This window comes from Ascaphus truei, chromosome 4, assembly GCF_040206685.1.
Source record: "Ascaphus truei isolate aAscTru1 chromosome 4, aAscTru1.hap1, whole genome shotgun sequence".
NCBI classification, from domain to species: domain Eukaryota; kingdom Metazoa; phylum Chordata; class Amphibia; order Anura; family Ascaphidae; genus Ascaphus; species Ascaphus truei.
The window spans coordinates 295,990,060-296,009,996 of record NC_134486.1 but is presented as its reverse complement, the minus strand read 5'-3'; the positions used below and the strand labels follow the sequence as shown (position 1 = coordinate 296,009,996).

At 44.3% G+C, this 19,937-nt stretch overlaps 1 protein-coding gene across 1 annotated transcript in view; it reads left to right on the top strand.

The window, feature by feature from the left end:
- Positions 1–19,678, top strand: part of LOC142493533 (G-protein coupled receptor family C group 6 member A-like) — a 47,834-nt gene extending 28,156 nt beyond the window's left edge. The window contains exons 5-6 of the mRNA XM_075597703.1: positions 13,115–13,238; positions 17,944–19,678. Of these exons, the coding sequence (XP_075453818.1) occupies positions 13,115–13,238; positions 17,944–19,052 (1,233 nt within the window). The 3' untranslated portion in view covers positions 19,053–19,678. The remainder of the gene's footprint in view (positions 1–13,114; positions 13,239–17,943) is intronic.
- Positions 19,679–19,937: the final 259 nt, after the last annotated feature.

Genomic DNA, 19,937 nt, shown 5'->3' with positions numbered 1-19,937 from the left:
GGAGACCACATCCATGGAGACCCACAAATAGTCCTGATCCCATGTAATTTTTTGCAATTTTGTGAGTAGGTCCCCTGAATCCAAAATGAAAGAGGGCAATGCCCTTACAAAGGGCTGCAGGTATTCATTAACATATTGAGATAAACCATCTCCCAAAGATCCAATGCTGGAGACTATTGGCCGACCAGGAGGATCGACCAAAGTCTTATGGATCTTTGGGAGATGGTGGTATATGGGAATGACAGGATGAGGATTGATAATAAAGTCTGTTTCAGATTTTGTCAATACATGTGTGGCCGTCCCCAGATCTATCAACTCAAGGAGTTCCTTCAGAAAACAATTTGTGGGGTCCTGTGGTAGTACAAAGTAGGAGGACACATCTCCAAGTTGGCGAAATGCTTCCCTGAAGTAGTCAGTCCTACTCTGCACTACCACAGCCCCCCCCCTATCTGCATTCTTAATGACCAGCATGGAATTATCCTGCAAAGTCTTAATAGCAATTCTTTCTTCCTTGTTAAGATTATCATACCCTGAATGGGCGAAGGAAAACCCCTGAGCCAATAGTCTGAGATCACGGATCATCCATATCTGGATAATAGTAATTTTGCCCTTTACTGTATGTGTTAAGGCGGATTGTTGGGGGTACAGAAGGCGGGTGGGTTGTGTATTGGTAGGTAGTATGTATTTTAATGTTTATTGGGGGTGGATGGGGTGAGTAAAGGGGTTACTTGGCCCAGGGTGGGTGGTTAGGCCTACCGGGTGGGTAGCAGAAAGGTTTAACCGCTTCATTACCATAGCGGTTACCACTGCTATGGTAATGAAAGGGTTAAAAACACCTGCAACCTTCCTGGTGGGCCTAACCACCCACCCTGGGCCAAGTTTCCCCTTTACTCACCCCTTCTATCCCCAATAAACCAGCTACTGTGCATTAATCCCTTCATTGCCTTAGCGGCTAGCCGCTATGGTAATTAAGTTTTTTGTTTTTTTTAAATAATAATAGTGTACGAGTGCAGGGGGTCTCCGGAGCTGAACCGCATTAACTTCAGCCTCTGCTTCCCAAGTTACCGGTATGGGGTGCCGGTATCCCCGCAATATTTACATCTTCCGCATCACGTGACCGTGAGATTTAAAAGCACAGGAGATACCGGCACCACATAATGCGGCCTGTATCTTGGAAAACAGGGTATCCCCGAGCCTGAAATCAATGCAGTTCAGGTCAGGAGGCCCCCTGCTCCCGTACACTATTATTAAAATTAATATTTAAACTGAACGATAAGAGAAAAGGAACCCCTATGCGAGAGCACTCAAAGAAGTATATATTGGCAACCTGTGTAAATGGGCTAGAGGGGATAAAAATATCCCTCAGCCCCTGGGAATGTTAAATGCTTAGTATGATATGATGTTAAAGTTAAAAATATATACTTCTATTGTGAGCTATGCTCAATATATGAAATAAATGATGAACACAAGGTAATCTTGTTACTGATTGTCTTTACATAAAATGTATCAATAGCCTTGATAGAGAGGTGAATTTTAAGACAAAGAACCACTGCAGATACAATATTTTTAAATGATGGCACTGTGTGGAGTGCCAGTGAAGCTTGCTATCTGAGCAAATGTTCCAGGTTAGAAGACCAGGTACGTATAGAGTCCTGATCATAAATCTTTATATTAAAGTTAAAAATATATACTTTTATTGTGAGCTATGCTCAATATATAAAATTAATCTCCCAGTAAGGTCCCTGTAAATTCACTTTTCACTTTACTTGCATTGGTATATACCACTTTTTAACTGCACTAAATTATATAAGTGTATGCTTAATTTATTAACCCCTTAAGGGAATATTTCACAGAGCATTTGTATGCATTTAGCATAGGGACCTGCAATTGAGACTTACCTTGATGTTGGTTAGCAGACTTGTCATTATTTGATCAAAGGATGCAACCAAAAGTCTCCTTTGTCTTACAGACTTAGGTTTCACCGTGGATGTAAAAATGCAGGAATAAAAAAGTCTGTGATACAGGGGCTTATGCAGAGAGGTACTGCTTAAATTCACCACAGGATTGGAATTTATAGTTGTGGTATGCAGGGAACTCCGGTAGCGCGGTGTGCAGGAAATGGCTAATTAGGCGAGTTTCACTTGGCGTGAAACTCGCCATTCTGAGCCGCGCGGTATTAGCCAATAATACAGCCAAAATTTCCACTAAACGCGCCATTTAGTAGCGCCGATTGGCATGTTCATGCGCATCGGAGCTACTGGAATCTTGCGTTTTTTCGCAGTGGCGAGATCACGCTTCTCGCCACACGTCTGGCGAATTTGAATAGCCCCGCCAAATTCTCGCCACTATCTCTTTCAATGCAGACATTTTTGGCGCGAACCTGACGAATTTGACCTTAACGTGCCTCTCTGCATAAGCCCCACAGTATGTTGCTGATTTGGTCACACCTGATAAAACAAAAACCTGTAATGAAAGTCTATATCTATGTAGGTAATAGAACCTGGATCTATTGCAGCATAGGTAAAACACAACCACACAGTCACAATTAAGTCAAAATTCCAGTAATATAGCACAGCTTCATTTATTGTTAGGATTGAGAAAACCCCAGTAACTGAAAAAAAAGCTATTAATATAGCAAAGCATGTTTTGCTATTGTATTATCACACATAGAAAGAGAATCATGTTTATCACCATGGAAGACGGTAATTTAAGCATACAGTATACATACTCTAATAAGAGGCCTGCACAACTCGTAAAGCGAGAAGGGCCGAACTGCTCCAAGGAAAAAAAAATTGGGCCGCAGGGGTAAAATCATCATCATCATCATCAGTGTTCGACAATCCTATACATCTGCACGCCCGGGGCGAGTGGATTTAACATCTGGGCGAGCTCTTATTGGCCCAAGCAGCACACGTGTTTGTTTTTTTTACATTTTCTCTGCTCACGCTGAAAAAAAAAAAAAATCTCCCCCTACCTGACTGCTGATTGGCGCGCTCTCCCAGGCTTTGTGGGTGCGTGGCCAGGCTCTATATGAGCCCGCCCCTAACGAGCAGCCATTCTTTTTCCATGGAGATCTGTTGCACAGTAAGTACTCTCTGTGCCTTCCCCCCCCCCCCCTCATGTCCCCTCAGGTCCCCGCTTCCCCCCAATCCCCGTGTCAGAAGGCGGGGCTGGAGATGGGAGCGGGGATGTCCCCTCAGGTCCCCGCTTCCCCCCGTGTAAGCCCGCGGGGCGGGAGATGGGAGCGGGGATGCCCCCCCAGGTCCCCTCTTCCCCCCGGTCCAGCGGAGCGGGAGATTGGTGCGGGGGAAGGGGAGCGTGGTGGTGGTGCTGGTCGTGGCCTTTCCTCTCCCCCTCCCCCTGTGTGTGTAGAGAGAGAGAGAGAGAGAGTGTGTGTATGTGTGTGTGTATATATGGGAGCATGTGTGTGTGTGTGTGTGTGTGTGTGTGTGTGTGTGTGTGTGTGTGTGTGTGTTTGTATGGGAGAATTTGTGTTTGTATATATGGGAGAGTGTGTGTATATATGGGAGAGTGTGTGTGTGTGTGTGTGTGTATATATGGGAGAATGTATGTGTGTGTGTGTGTGTGTGTGTATATGGGAGAATGTGTGTGTGTGTGTGTGTGTGTGTGTGTGTGTGTGTGTGTGTGTGTGTGTGTGTGTTTGTGTATGGGACAATGTGTGTGTGTGTGTGTGTGTGTGTGTGTGTGTGTGTGTGTGTGTGTGTGTGTGTGTGTGTGTGTGTGTGTGTGTGTGTGAATGTGTGTGTGTATATATTGGAGAGTGTGTGTATATATGGGAGAATGTGTGTGTGTGTGTGTGTGTGTGTATGGGAGAATGTGTGTGTGTGTGTTATATATGGGAGAATGTGTGTGTGTGTGTGTGTGTGTGTGTGTGTGTGTGTGTGTGTGTGTGTGTGTGTGTGTGTGTGTGTGTATATGGGAGAAAGTGTGTGTGTGTGTGTGTGTGTGTGTGTGTGTGTGTGTGTGTGTGTGTGTGTGTGTGTGTGTGTGTGTGTGTGTGTGTGTGTGTGTGTGTGTGTGTGTGTATATGGGAGAATGTGTGTGTGTGTGTGTGTGTGTGTGTGTGTATATGGGAGAAAGTGTGTGTGTGTGTGTGTGTGTATATATATATATATGGGAAAATCCAGACCACAGATTACAATGGGTCTAGTTCTCCCTCACCTGCTCAGGTATTTAGAGCAGAGAGGTTTGCATTTCAGTCTCTCTCCTTAGAGCCTGGGGGCTGGGGGTGTCGCTGCTCCCCGGAATCCAGTTCGGGTGGACGGCCCCTCCAAGTATCACAGTACCAAAGGATTTGCTTGGACACTTGGGACCGAGTTCCCACCACGAACAGATAAGACAAACAAATATGTATTGCTGTTTCTAAAAGACTATGCTGTATCTAGTGACCCTAAATGAGAGGGCATTGTTTTAAGCTGGGGAACCAGGTTAGTTGGCCCAGCAGCAGTTAGAGGTTGATTATGATGTGTAGTTAGATCCCTGAAAGGGATAGGATTTTGTTTATATCATTTGGTTTCTTGTTACTTGAAATAACAGCGTGGGAAATACTATGACACTGATATAAGTGAACCGCTGAATGAAAATGTCTGAGTGCCTCTAACCTACACATGTTAAAGCTGCAGTCCCTTACTTGGATGAAAATAAAGCAGGCAGAAGCCTGAGTTAAGCAACGTAATACTTTGCATGTTCCTGTTTGTTGTATAATTAACCCTAGAAGACTGTGTCGGGAAGAACCCAGACAGACGTCAGCGCTACAAAAGAGGGGCGTTTGTCACATATGGTGGAGAATGCGGGTCGACACTAAAAGTCTGTGGGTTTGCAAATAAATGCGGGGGTTTAAAATGGCCGCCCAGCTGAAGATAAAGTACAGATGCTATGAGTGAAGTTTGTCCCACTGTGTATATCAGTTGTGCTTCTAGCATACACAGGAATGTGCGAAGTGTGGATGCAATAGCACCCTGAACCCAAACAAAAAAAAATAAAAAAAATCTTTTTGGTTTTCTGAAGAAAGTGAAAATTGCATCTAGCAAGTGCTGTTTGTAAAGCTAATGCCTTTTGCTGAAGTGAGTGAATTTGCAGCTAGCAAGTGCTGTATGTAAGTTGCTGAAGTGAGTGAAATTGCAGCTAGCAAATTGTCCCTGCCGGGTTTCTAAAATGGCCGACGTGAAATGTTTGTTTTGTAATGTACATAATCATGAAAAACAGTGCCCCTTCAGGCCATACGATGATGATGACGACGATCCGTATGTGGCCCCTGGAAGAGAGCCGTACCTACAGATGAATTTAGTATGCTGGGCCTGTCATAAAGTAGGTCACATGGAAGATGTGTGCCCCAAAATTCTCAAAGACAAACAGCTGCAAAAGCAAGCAACGCCCTGTGAGTGCAAGCATGATGTGGAAGCTGATACCAGTGAGTGTGTGCCCAGTACCACTGATATCTCTGGAGCTAATAAAGCAAAAAGAAAGAAGAAGAAAAAGAAAACTGTTCCTCAAGTCACAGGGGAAGTGACCGAGCCACTTGAACCTGCGCTGTCAGGACATGCGTCAGAAAGGCGCCGAGATGTGCTGCAGACCGGAGTGATTGGCAGAATTGTCACGGGAACAGTGGCAAAGGAAAAGGAGGAGCAAAGGGAAGCTGAATCCTTGAACCAGGATAAAGAGGCTTTGGTTTCTGCACTCTAAGCTGCCCGCCATGATTATGAAGTCCTGTGGCAGGATTTGGTGAAGGAGCGAGAATGTTGGAAGAAGGAGCAAGAATCTAACAATAAGGTGCGAGAAGCGAACGCCGAGTTACAGAGGTGTATACTCCCAGATTTACAAGAGCACGAGGCTTTGAAGAAAACAGAGTCTCTCTTACGGAGTGAGCTGGAAGAGGTGACGACTAGTCTGGAAAAGGCCGACACCGTAATTGCCACCTTGGATGAAAAACAGATTAAGTCTGACAAATTGATTGCTATCCTAAAACAGAAATACGGGAAGGCTCTATAAGAGGTTCATGCGTTCAGCACAGAGGTGCAAAACTCACGCCTGGAGGGCCACGGTCTTAACGCAGAGCTGGGAATGTTGAAGCAAACCCATGAGATTGCCCTGTGTGATTTAGAGACTGTAAAGCAAGAAAATGAGAGTCTGAAAATGAAAAATTCAGATTTGACTGACCAAGCAGAAAAAGTGAAGAAACAGTTGACTCAGGAAAAATTAGAAGTGCAGGAAGCACTACAGAATGCATTGATGCACACTCAGACCCAGCACCAGGAAGAAATGGATGCTCTGAGAACAGAATTGCGAGATGTATGCACAAAACAGAATTCTCTCGCGGAGGAACTTAACGTATTGAAAAAGGAGAAAAGCATTCGAATAATTCAGAAGCACTGCAAAGCTCTTATCCAAGGAAGAAGGGAAAGAGAAAATTATCGACGTAAACGTGCCGCAACTATCATCCTACAGGCTGCCTACAGAGGGATGAAAATCCGTCAGTTTAATCGTCGGAATAAAGCAGCCTGTGTTCTTCAATCATTCTACCGTGCCCGCATGGTACGAAACAGGTTCCTCATTATGAACGGAGCAACTATAAAAATCCAGTCTCTGACTAAGATGACACAGAACAGGATTCGCTATCAAACCCTGAGAAATGCGTCACTGGTTATCCAGCGGTACTTCCGCCTGAGTAAATGTAGGCCTCAGGAAAGAGAGGCCCAAGACTACATGCCTGCCGGCTGCAAAGGTAAAATGCCACAGGGTACAGCTGGAGTTAGTGAGAGCCCCATCAAGGTAATCAGTGCTTCATCTTCTAAGTACCATAAAGGTTCAAAGGTTTCAAAGCAAAAGCGACGAAAGTCAACGCTGGCCTTGAATTTTTCCGGATCTCGCCACTCTGGGCCAAAATATAAATACAAAGACTTTCCGGGCCCAGAGTTCCGTCAGAAGCTAAAGAAACAGTCCAGTCATTTGCAGGTTGCAGCGGGTGTTGAAATAAAGTCAGAGGATGTAATGGAGTGGAAGTCAAAGAAGAAAAAAAAAATGTTTGGGGAACTGACCGATATTTTTTTTTATTACACGTGTGGACTATGTCACGGACACTTAACTTTGCAAATAAGCTAGTGTAGTTATGCTATATTAGGCCTCTAGAATAAGAATTTTGTAACTATTGCAATGTTATATTGGTTCTCTGCGTTGAAAATGCAGCTAAACTACAAATTACTATACAGGGTTGATGGCCCTTTTTGTTGGTAAATATGAGGTTCATATTCTAGAGTAGAAAAAAAATCCAGGGAGGTAATAAAAACTGTCTGGTTTTGTGAGTATATTTATCATATCCTGGGTTATAAGAATTTGTGCTAGACCATTTATTTTTCAAAATAGTTCCCTAATAGAGGGCAACAAAATATGTTTGCCAAGTATAGTCTCTTATGACAAAAACTTTTGTCCATAATTGCCGTGAAAAAAAAGTTCATATTCGTGTCATGTGTGCTTAATATTGTACTGGGGAGTTATCTCAAATATTTCAGGTAGAACACTCACCCCAGTGAGGTCCATGGCCGCTCACCCCAGTAGGTGTGAGCTGGGGAGGGGGATATGAGACATAGTCCAGAGATGTTAGGCAGCTTTCTGCCAGTTTTAGGTCAGAAAGTGCAGGAATAGTTAAAAAATGATCCTTTCCACAGCTTCACATTAACTCAGGCTGCTGGATGGAAAATTCAGACCACAGATTACAATGGGTCTAGTTCTCCCTCACCTGCTCTTCTAATCACTTGCACAGGTATTTAGAGCAGAGAGGTTTGCATTTCAGTCTCTCTCCTTAGAGCCTGGGGGCTGGGGGTGTCGCTGCTCCCCGGAATCCAGTTCGGGGTGGACGGCCCCTCCAAGTATCACAGTACCAGAGGATTTGCCTGGACACTTGGGACCGAGTTCCCACCATGAACAGATAAGACAAAGAAATATGTATTGCTGTTTCTAAAAGACTATGCATTTAGTGACCCTAAATGAGAGGGCATTGTTTTAAGCTGGGGAACCAGGTTAGTTGGCCCAGAAGCAGTTAGAGGTTGATTATGATGTGTAGTTAGATCCCTGAAAGGGATAGGATTTTGTTTATATAATTTGGTTTCTTGTTACTTGAAATAACAGCGTGGGAAATACTATGACACTGATATAAGTGAACCGCTGAATGAAAATGTCTGAGTGCCTCTAACCTACACATGTTAAAGCTGCAGTACCTTACTTGGATGAAAATAAAGCAGGCAGAAGCCTGAGTTAAGCAACGTAATACTTTGCATGTTCCTGTTTGTTGTATAATTAACCCTAGAAGACTGTGTCGGGAAGAACCCAGACAGACGTCAGCGCTACAAAAGAGGGACGTTTGTCACAGTGTATATATGGGAGAATGTGTGTGTGTGTATATATGGGAGAATATGTATATATATGGGAGAATGTGTGTGTGTGTGTGTGTGTGTGTGTGTATGTGTGTGATACCAGAGGTACCCCCCCAATCAGTCACCCCCCAATCAGTCACCCCCCCAGTCAGTCAGTCACCCCCCCAGTCAGTCAGTCACCCCCCCAGTCAGTCAGTCACCCCCGCAGTCATTCAGTCACCTCCCCCCCCAGTCAGTCAGTCACCCCCCCAGTCAGTCAGTCACCCCCCCCCATAGTCAATCACACCGTCTCCCCTCTCTCGGGTCTCCCCCGTCTCCCCTTTCTCTGGTCTCCCCCATTTCCCCTTTATCTGGTCTCCCCCATCTCCCCTTTCTCTGGTCTAACCCGTCTCCCCTTTCTCTGGTCTAACCCGTCTCCCCTCTCTCTGGTCTCCCCCGCCTCCCCTCTCTCTTGTCTTCCCTGTCTCTGGTCTCCCCTGTCCCCCCTCTCTCTGGTCTCCCTCGTTTCCCCTCTCTCTGGTCTTCCCCATCTGCCCTCTCTCTCTGGTCTCCCCCGTCTCCCCTCTCTCTCTGGTCTCCCCGTCTCCCCTCTCTCTCTGGTCTCCCCCGCCTCCCCTCTCTCTGGTCTCCCCCGTCTCTGGTCTCCCCCATCTCCCCTCTCTCTGGTCTCCCCCGTCTCCCCTTTCTCCCCTCTCTCTGGTCTCCCCCATCTCCCCTCTCTCTGGTCTCCCCCATCTCCCCTCTCTCTGGTCTCCCCCATCTCCCCTCTCTCTCTGGTCTCCCCCATCTCCCCCTCTCTCTGGTCTCCCCCGTCTCCCCTCTCTCTCTGGTCTCCCCTCTCTCTCTGGTCTCACCCGTCTCCGGTCTCCCCCGTCTCCGGTCTCCCCCGTCTCCCCTCTCTCTGGTCTCCCCTGTCTCTGGTCTCTCTCTCCCCTCTCTCTTTCTCTCCCCTGTCTCTCCCCTCTCTATTTCTCTCCCCTCTCTCTTTCTCTCTCCCTCCTCTCTGTCTCTTTCTCTCTCCCCTCTCTCTGTCTCTCTCCCCTCCCCCCCTCTCTCTCCCCTCCTCTCTCCCTCTCTCCCCTCCTCTCTCCCTCTCTCCCCTCTCCCTCTGTCTCTGTCTCCCCTCTCTCTCTGTCTCCCCTCTCTCTCTCCCCCCTCTCTCTACCCCTTCTCTCTCTCCTCTCTCTCTCTCTCTCTTTCTCTCTCTCTCTCTCTCTCTCTCTCTCTCTCTCTCTCTCTCTCTCTCTCTCTCTCTCTCTCTCTCTCTCTCTATATATATATATATATATATATATATATATATATATATATATATATATATATATATACAGTGTTCGACAAACCTATACATTTGCACGCCCCGGGCAAGTGGATTTAACATTGTGGCAAGCTCCTATTGGCCCAAGCAGCACATGTTTGGTACTAGGTGGCGAGTAGATTTTTTTGTGTGGCGAGTAGATTTTTTGGTGATTTGTCGACCACTGTATGTATATATATATATATATATATATATATATATATATATATATCCCCTCTCTCTCTCCCCTCTCTCTCTCTCTCTCCCCCCCTCTCTCTCTCTCCCCTCTCTCTCTCTCCCCTCTCTGTATCTGGATATCTTATTTACCCTATATATCTTAACTGTCCTATACTACACCAAAATAACCTATACTGCTTTCTTCCAGATTAGACTCTCAAGCTTCAGACGGGAGACATCGGAATCCCCCCTAACCCAGAAGACAGGTAGAAAACACCTCCCCTCCAACTTATAACATTGCGGGAATGAGATACCTGGACATTGAGGGACTGCGGATCAGGTAAGATCCCAGGCGGGAATGCTGCTTTAGATATTGTGAAGCGGGGACGTCCATACACTGGTTAAGGGGTTCAGGACACTAGTCATTCACATCTGGCTTTTATTTCTAGATCCAACATTTACGCACACACACACACACGTAACAAGGACTAATTGTAGTATAATGTAAAACAATAAATACATTTATGTCAAAAACGAATGTTGCTGACTAGGAATTTATTAAATGTATTTTATGTATATATGTTATTTTAAAGCGGGGTTGGGGGCGGGACTAGTGTTGGGGGCGGGACTGGGGCGAGGTTGGGGGCGGGACTAGGTGGCGAGTAGATTTTTTGGTTCGGCGAGTAGATTTTTGGGTGATTTGTCGAACACTGATCATCATCCTCATCATCATCTCTCCTCCAGCACCCCTCATCATCATCCTCATATCTCCCCCAGAACCCCTCACTATCAATCTTTGCGATACTCCCAATCTATCTCTCATACCCCCATCTCTCCCCCTCACCCACACACATAATACTCCCCCTCCACATCAAATACACAATACCCCCCTGCACACCACACACATCCCACCCCCCCCTGCACCTCACATCCTTCTCCCCCTGCACCTCACATCACTCTCCCCCCCCCTGCACCTCACATCCCTCTCCCCCCTGCACCTCACATCACTCTCCCCCCTTGCACCTCCAATCACCCCCCTGCTCCTCCCATCACCCCCCTACACCTCCAATGACCCTCCCCTGCACCTCCAATGACCCTCCCCTGCACCTCCAATGACCCTCCCCTGCACCTCCAATGACCCTCCCCTGCACCTCCAATCACCCCCTGTACCTCCAATCACCCCCTGCACCTCACATCACCCCTCCTGCGCCTCACATTTCCCCTCCTGCACATCACCTCCCCTGCACATCACCCCCCTGCACATCACCCCCTTCACATCACCCCCCCTTCACATCACCCCCTGCACATCACCTCACTGCACCTCACCCCCCTGCACCTCACCCCCTGCACCTCACATCACCCCCCTGCACCTCACATCACCCCCCTGCACCTCATATCACCCCCTGCACCTCACATCACTCCCCTGCACCTCACCCCCCTGCACCTCACCCCCTGCACCTCACCCCCTGCACCTCACCCCCTGCACCTCACCCCCTGCACCTCATCCCCTGCACCTCACTCCCCTGCACCTCACCCCCCTGCACCTCCCATCACTCCCCCCTGCACCTCACATCACTCCCACCCCTGCACCTCACATCACTCCCACCCCCTGCACCTGACATCACTCCCACCCCCTGCACCTCACATCACTCTCCCCCGCAGCAACTCACATCACTCTCCCCCGCTGCAACTCACACCAGTCTCCCCCCTCACAAGGAAAACAGTCGGGCCCCACAGCCCATTTCAGCAGCCCCCGCAGCCCATATCAGCAGCCCCCCACCTCATTTCAGCAGCCCCCCACAGCCCATATCAGCAGTCCCCCCTCACAGGCCAGCAGCCCCCCCCTCACATGCTTACCTGACGATGGTGGCAGGGAAGTGCATGGGATGCGCGCTCTAGCAGCAGACCCGGAAGTTCCGGGTGGCGCGACACTGCTAGAGCGCGTCACACTGCTGGTGTATGCTGAGGGGAGGGGAGGTGGAGAGCGCGGTCACACGGTCACTGCTGGAGCGCGCTCCTACTTAATGCTGGAGCGCGCTCCTGTCCTTAACAGGGAAGGGTGTTGAAGGGAGGGGGGTGTTGAAGGGAGGGGGGTGTTGAAGGGGGTCCGTCGCGGGCCGCACCGGGTGCCCCAGTGGGCCGTATGTTGTGCAGGCCTGCTCTAATATCTTATGCTGACCTGTGCTATGTATGTTTAGAATATGTAAGTAGCTACCTACAGCAGTTCTTAAGAGAAAGGAAGCATGCCGTGAAGAACATTAGGGCACCTGATTTTGCTATAGTGATGTTCAACAATGCTTACAGTATGTTTGGGAAACAAGTGGCATTCTGCTGCAGGCTGTGTAAGGTTTGAAATCTGTAATTGGCACTGGTACAGCCTCAAATGAAAATAATTGCCAATCTGCCAATGTACTGTAATATGAAGCAATGAGAGTTGGTTAATGTGACTGTTCATCATGGGATTCCAAAGGTGTGGACAGGAATATATACAGAGGTGTGTAAATGAGCCAGATCTCTTCATGATCACATTCTGAATAGGAAATGAAAACAATCATGAATTAAAAATGGAATCACTGTACTTTGCCCTTTATTTGTACTGGGAGTAAGTAATTTGCAATCTCTTAACAATGTCCGTACTAAAGTAACTGGCTTTCTTTGTTACAATTCACAAAATTGCCTTCATGTTATTGTTTTTCTTGTTCTTGATGAATTGGGATTTAATTACTGCCCATAAAATACCAACTAATGTCTGCTTTATGTTCATCAATCACCCCTGAATCATGCAAATCACCAGGTGTATGAACATGTTTCCATTTCAAAAAGGCATGTACTGATGCAGCGGCCGTTATACGAACACTTCACGCGTCATTTACATCGGAATCCCGTTTTGAAACCGCGGGATGAATTCCAGCCTCCCCGCACTAAGATGGCTTTTAAAAACATGAAATTGACACAGTAGCACAGTACTATACACATTACAATTCATCCATTTTATTGCAAACAAAGAAACAGAATCCATGAAATTCAAACAAAACATCTGCGATAAGCGCGGGTGCCTTGGGGCGATTGGCCGCGTTCATGCTGCGTGGGGAACAGCAGAGAACTCAAAATCAGCACCGTGATGTGTTCGAATAACGGCCGCTGCATCAGTACAGTATCGATTAAGTATAAAATATAAAGTGAGACGAGCTGTCAGATACAAATAAAGATGGAGATTCAATTTTAACTGCAAACGTTTTCTGTGACATTACAGAGAATTCAGTCCAAATGTTCCGATGAATGTAAACCTGGGCAAATGAAGAAGACTTCGGCAAGCCTGCACACATGTTGCTATGATTGTGTCAACTGTCCTGAAAACCATTACACCAATAAGCCAGGTAATTAGAAATTATAAGGTTTATAAGCACAGAAAGTATGCAATTGTGATCGAACTTAATATCTGTGCTTAAAACCAGAGGCAGCACATGAAACACAGACAGAGCTCAGTGCACATCCAGTGAAACTTATACAGTGCCTAAATATATATGTATAGATATCTATTAAATAAAATGGTCTTTTAGTTTAACATTTTGGCCAAAGTGTTGTAAGCCCTTGAGCCACTACACGGCAGACCACATCTCAAGGGTACCTAACACTAATATAAATTCTTAATAACCTGTGCATTACCAGGAAGAATGATTTATAGTATATCTGTCAAAATTAGTTACATCTGTGCATAACAATTTCATGGGATTAGAGATGGGAAATTTTCTTTTGTAAATTTGGATTGGCAGCGGATCGGCCGGTTCCTGTGGTCCATGGATTTCAGCGGATCAATGTAAAAAGGGCGTTTTCCAGATTTTTTATTATTATTATTACCAATTATTCTTAAGAATCCGTCAACAGATTGCTGAATTCACGTATTGGATTTTACAAATCCGTCAACGGGATGTACCCAATGGCGGATTTTGATAAATCCGCGTGGATTTAAACCGGCCAAATCCGTTTGCAGATTTTACACTGCAAAATGGGTTTTGGGGGTAACATCAGCGAAACTCCGGGAGACAGATTTGGGGGAATTCGCCAATCTCTACATGGGATATATTTTTAGATTTCTGATACATAGGGGCATATTCACTAAACTCAGTGCAATGTAGAGCGACTTTGCATTGTTTTACCGCACAGTAAAACGTGTGTCAAAACGGTATTCACTAAGAAAAAAACACAATTTTTTAAAAGTGCGCTCCAAAAAATGCAAGATAGTACTACCTATCGCACTGAAAGTGTTTGTTTAAACTGCAGCCTGAAAGAGCTGCACAGAGACGCTGCATCTCATATAGGTTTCAGTAATAAAACCCCCTGAAGGTCACAGCCGATAATTGTGTCCCACAGCCTCATTAGGGGCATTTATCAAGATAAGGCAATCTTCAGCAAGACATAGAACTCACATATCTTCTTAGGTTTGTGATTACTGTATTTCAATCCTTTCCCTCTCCTTGAGTCTCTGATGAGGCGTGACCAGCCAAGGGTAAGGAAATCCAGATTAAAATGCAAAAACAGCCAAGGGAGCCAGGGTCAAAGTTGTAATAAATATATATTTATTGAATCACCAACCAAAGGGAGGTACACAGACCCTATTGGAGGGTCTGTGTACCTAATTTTAGTGATGATTCAATAAATATTTTTTTATTACAACTTTGACCCTGGCTCCCTTGGCTGTGCGCTGCTGTTTTTGCAGTTTAATCTTTGGTTAAAAGCACCTTTACCCATCCCTGTTGTTGGCACATGGGGTGGGTGAAGGTGGTACTTACTCAGGGTGGTGTTTAGGCCTTGTGGTAGGGTAGCGCAAGGGGTTAATCCCTTTATTCCCTTAGCAGTTTTTAACCACTAAGGTAATGAAGGGGTTAACGTCTACTGCCACCCTCCCGCCAGGCCTAAACACCAACCCTGGGGCAACTACAAGCTTAACCCACCCCATGTGCCAACATATATGCAGTGCCTGCTATTTAACCCTTTCATTACCTTAGCGGTCTGCCGCTAAGGCAGTGATTTTCAACCGGGGTTCCGCGAGCACTCTTCAGGGGTTCCGCGGCTGCCAGAGGGGGAGAGCTGGGATGACTCTCCCAGCTGTCCCAGACACTGCGATACGGCAGCACAAGCAGGAGTGACCCGGCATCAGTAGCAGCAGCCAGCAGCTCAAAGCTCTTTCCTCTCCGAGAGGAAAATCAGTGGACAGCCGGCTCCCTTAAAGACACAGTGTGTCTGTGTGTGGGAGGGGGAGAGAGTATGTGTGTGTGTGTGTGTGTGTGTGTGTGTGTGTGTGTGTGTGTGTGTGTGTGTGTGTGTGTGTGTGTGTGTGTGTGTGTGTGTGTGAGAGAGGGGGTCTCCGGGGCTTCCCGCGGATCTCCCTGCCGGCCTTTGGTATCAATCCTGTGCAGTAAAACAAAAACAAAAATGCTTTTATGCATCTTGCAATATCAGGCTTTAGCTGGCGCCAAAATACTGAACGTTTTGAAAGTACGATATGCTTATCACTGCTGAGTGAATAGCCGTTTCTGGCAAAAAAATTGTTTTTGTGCATTTTGTGGCTTATCGTACTGCTTGTATTTTCCAGAGTGTTATACTACTATAAAAAGCAGTTTCAGTGCTATATTGCACAGTTATCAGAGCTTTGTGAATAACAACACAGGCAATATCACACTGTAAGAGCATTTATAGTGCTATAAGCCACTTATTGAAGTTTAGTGGATACGCCCCATAGAATCAGTGGTATTTTTGTCGGCAAAATAGTGCTGGAACCATAAGCAAAGGAAAATTACTTTACATTTAGCCTACAGTAATAATAAAAGAAAAAATTGCCTTCAATAAAGAAATGTGGGAGAAAATATAGTTATCCATTCTTAGCATTACGGCCCTATTCCATCCTAATACTAATGTACCTGTAACTTTAATCATTATATGGAGCTGTTTGTTGATGCCTAAAGAATGGTGCCGCTCAAAAAAGCCCTATGTGTGAATGTTGGATAGTTCAAAATGCTCATTGTTACTCTGCTATGTTTTATTCAGCACCATGTTCCGGAAAACCACACACATACACAATGCTGCTTTAATACTTAACAATTTTGCGCTTGAAATAATTATAGGATTCTCCATCAAATTCAAATTATGACTGTGAATGACTGTACATTTGCATTAAGCACAGTAGTACAAAGTTGTAGTATCCAAATTGGTCATGAAATGTGTTTTAAGACTTGTAATAGGTTGTGATACCGTTGTAATGGACCAGCATGACAGTTCTTCATAGTCAAATTATAATGTCGAGCAGGGGTAGCCAACTCCAGTCCTCAGGGCCTATCAACAGGTCAGGTTTTCAGGATATCCCTGCTTCAGCCTTCAACTGAGCCACTGATTGAGACACGTGCTGAAGCAAGGATATCATGACAACCTGACCTGTTTGTAGCCCTTGAGGACTAGATTTGCCTACCGCAGGTTTAGAGATTTTGAAACCTCCAAAGTCTCTTCTACACGTGCCCTTGCATAGTTAACCCTCTGTATGGGGCCTGAGAATGAAAGGCATGTTTACGAATTCCTTGTTATACTGTAAATCAGTGGGTATACTAGGCATCAAACTGCTGGTATTTGCAATTGAAGCACTGTAAGGATATTCCGTAATGTTAATTTGTGCTGCTGTCAAATGTAAGAAAGTTCTAAACAACTTTTTTAGATTTTACTCTGAACTGCGCTGGCTAACACTAGTTCAAACCTATGGGATTAATCAACATCTACAAAACAAATCTCTGATGTGAAAGCTGTTTGTTTATTATACCAATGCAAAGAACCAGCACAAGAGGGACTGTTGAGACTGCTGTTCAGGAAAAATGCCATCCCCATTAAAGCTGCAGTTTAGGCAAAATCCTGCATGTGTGTTTTTTTTAATAAATCAGTTCTTTAGGAAGAAAAAATACTTTTAGCATTTTCTGTTTTAAAAAAAACAACTTTGAAAGACCAATTTTCTTGTATTCTATTTTAACAAGCCTGCTTGTTCCTATAGCAACGATTTACATTCCCCATATTTAAAGATGTCACCAAACTTTGCCGATCAATAGACAGAGAACGAATTGACCGGCAGCTATGCAGTTCTTTAGGTAATTGGAGATTGCCCACATTACACTATTGAAGTAAAAAAATTAATAAAAAAAAAAAGACTGAACTGCAGCTTTGAATTAGAAAGGAATTTCAATCTTCTTGAGCAGGGGGGGGAGGGGTGGAGTTTGGCATCACAGCATGTTGAATACTGCAGTTATTGTTAAAATCAAAACAAATCCATCCCTCTTCCCACCACTAGCGTTCTAAAGATCTAAAACTGCTTACCGTTTTAGCTTAATTTGGTCCTGATTTAAGTTTTATTTGGTTAGTTTATTTCAGGTCCATTTCTGTCTATATTTCAATATCGTGCATAAAATACAATTTGTGATATAAAAGTATTTACCGAATGTATTTTACCCAATGTCTACCTAAATTCCAGTTATGTCATTGAAGAAATGTTTTGTAATATTCCTTAATATTATTACAAAAAAAACCCACACTGTTTTTATGTGCTGTCTATGGCACAGAATGTAGAAAGAAGCTGTGTGGTGCTCCAAACACTCAAACACAATTGCTTGATTAGCTCTTGATGTATGTAAAAAAAACTCTGATGGAATACTCCTATGGTATCAGATTGTATTAAATACATTTCCATAATGACATCATAACCCACAATATTTCGATTTAGCTGGTATAGATCCCTCTGGCACTGTAGTAGGGAATCAGTACACTCTAGCGTCCAGGCATATAAACATCGATGTGGTTCAATAACCTTGATAAAGAGCTTCACTCGAAACGCGTAGGTGTGGGCTGTGTCCCAATATGCTGCTTTTTTTAACGATCCATTAAATTTGATACTGTTTTTCTTCATGGGTGCGCTTGTTGCCTGACTTATTTTGCTGCTTGGAAGTAGTTCTCAGTTTTCTCTGTCCATTACCATATGGTACAGAATGGTGCATCTACAGCTACATATTCTTTCACATTAACATTAACATTTATACTATATTTCTTTTTTAGATATGGGGTACTGTCTTCTATGCAACAACAAAACTCACTGGGCCCCTGTGAAAAGCTCTGCATGCTACCAGAAGATCATTGAATATCTCCACTGGAATGATGGCTTTGCTATTGTGCTCCTTATCATTTCTTTTCTGGGAGTTGTACTTATCATCGCCATAACTGTAATATTCACAAAGAACTTTGATACCCCTGTTGTCAAGTCAGCTGGGGGTACTCTTTGCTATGTGATTCTTCTCTCCATCTTTTTCAGTTTTGTAAGTGCAGTCTTCTTCATTGGAAAACCTGAGAACTTCAAGTGCAAAGTGAGGCAAATGGTATTTGGTATTAGTTTTACGGTTTGCGTTGCATGCATTCTGCTGAAGTCAATCAAAATACTGCTGGCTTTCAGTTTTGAACCCAAAGTGCATAGTTTTCTGAAATGTATCTACAAACCATTTACTTTAGTTTTTACATGTACAGGGATTCAGGTCATTATTTGCACTTTTTGGCTACTGTTTGGATCTCCACACATTAAGGAAAACTTCTCTCTTCCAAAGACCATTATATTGGAGTGTGATGAAGGGTCAACGGCGGCCTTTAGTGTCATGTTAGGATATATAGCTATTCTGGCATTCATATGCTTCATATTTGCATTCAAGGGGAGAAAACTTCCAGAGAACTACAATGAAGCCAAATTTATTACATTTGGCATGCTGATTTACTTCATAGGATGGATAACATTTATCCCTGTGTATGTCACAACCTTTGGCATATACTTACCAGCGGTTGAAATGATTGTAATTTTAATATCAAACTATGGCATTCTGACTTGTACTTTTCTTCCCAAATGCTATATTATCTTATATAAACAAGATACAAACACAAAATCTGCCTTCCTGAAAGTGATCTATAAATACTCCTCCAAAAGTGCCAGCAGCCTAGCGGTTAGTCAAGTTTCCTGCGATTTTATACCTCCCGAGCCAAATGCTTCTGTTGCAGACTCACACAAGTCTTCAGTAAGCTACATAAGTAACAGCTTCTCTTTTCACGAGAGGCTTGTAGCAGGAGATCCGCACTCCAGAAACACAGTCCTCACACTCACAAGAAAAAGGTTGTCAAGCATTTGATATCATAAAGCATCAACCCCCCTATTGGTAGAGCATAATACACGGAAGGGAATTCAAAAATGCTTGTGATAGACACAAATATGAAAAGGCTGTTGTGTATTCAGGGGGAAAATCCTAGGGCTCCTGTGCATCCGTTTTTCTACTACACAGTTATTGGATATAACTTTTGGAGTGCTATAATTTAAGACTGTTTTCTTATCCTCCGTATGAAATAAACCAATGGATCTAATATGGACTGAGGTTTTACAGTGGAAAAGGGGAATGGACAGACTGGGTGGGCCAAGTGGTTCCTATGTTTGTTCTTTTTCCATCCTCTACACATATTTCTTTAGGACATTTTCAGACAGCTTTTTAACTAAATACCCTTACTTTACTTCTCTATTACCAAGTTGTATCCATCAAGAACTTGTATGCACCCTGACTGTCTCTGTATGTCACCCAACATGCCACCGATATTAGAAACTCTATGGGACAGAGAGGCCCTGGTCTCCATGTTTAATTTTTGGTTTCTGGTGCTAATGTTCCCTCATTGTCTGATAATTCGGTATGTTTGATATTGTCTATATGCTTACATTGTAAATGACTGCCAATGCACTGTAGTTTGGCACTAAAAAAAAAATTAAATTATTGTGACAATTGTAGTTGATTTTTTTTATTATTACAGAAATGTGAAACATTATTAAACAAAACAAGTTGAACAAATATAAGTTTGCATGGGATCTTTTTTTTGGTATACTAAGCAATTCTAACATAATGTGAACCATAGTTTTAACTCACCTTACATGAAGTATTAGATTTACACAAACTACAGTAACCCAACATCAGTAGTGAAAAAAGATAAGGGGGTTTACCTTGAAATGTTTAACACTGATATGAGCATCAAAA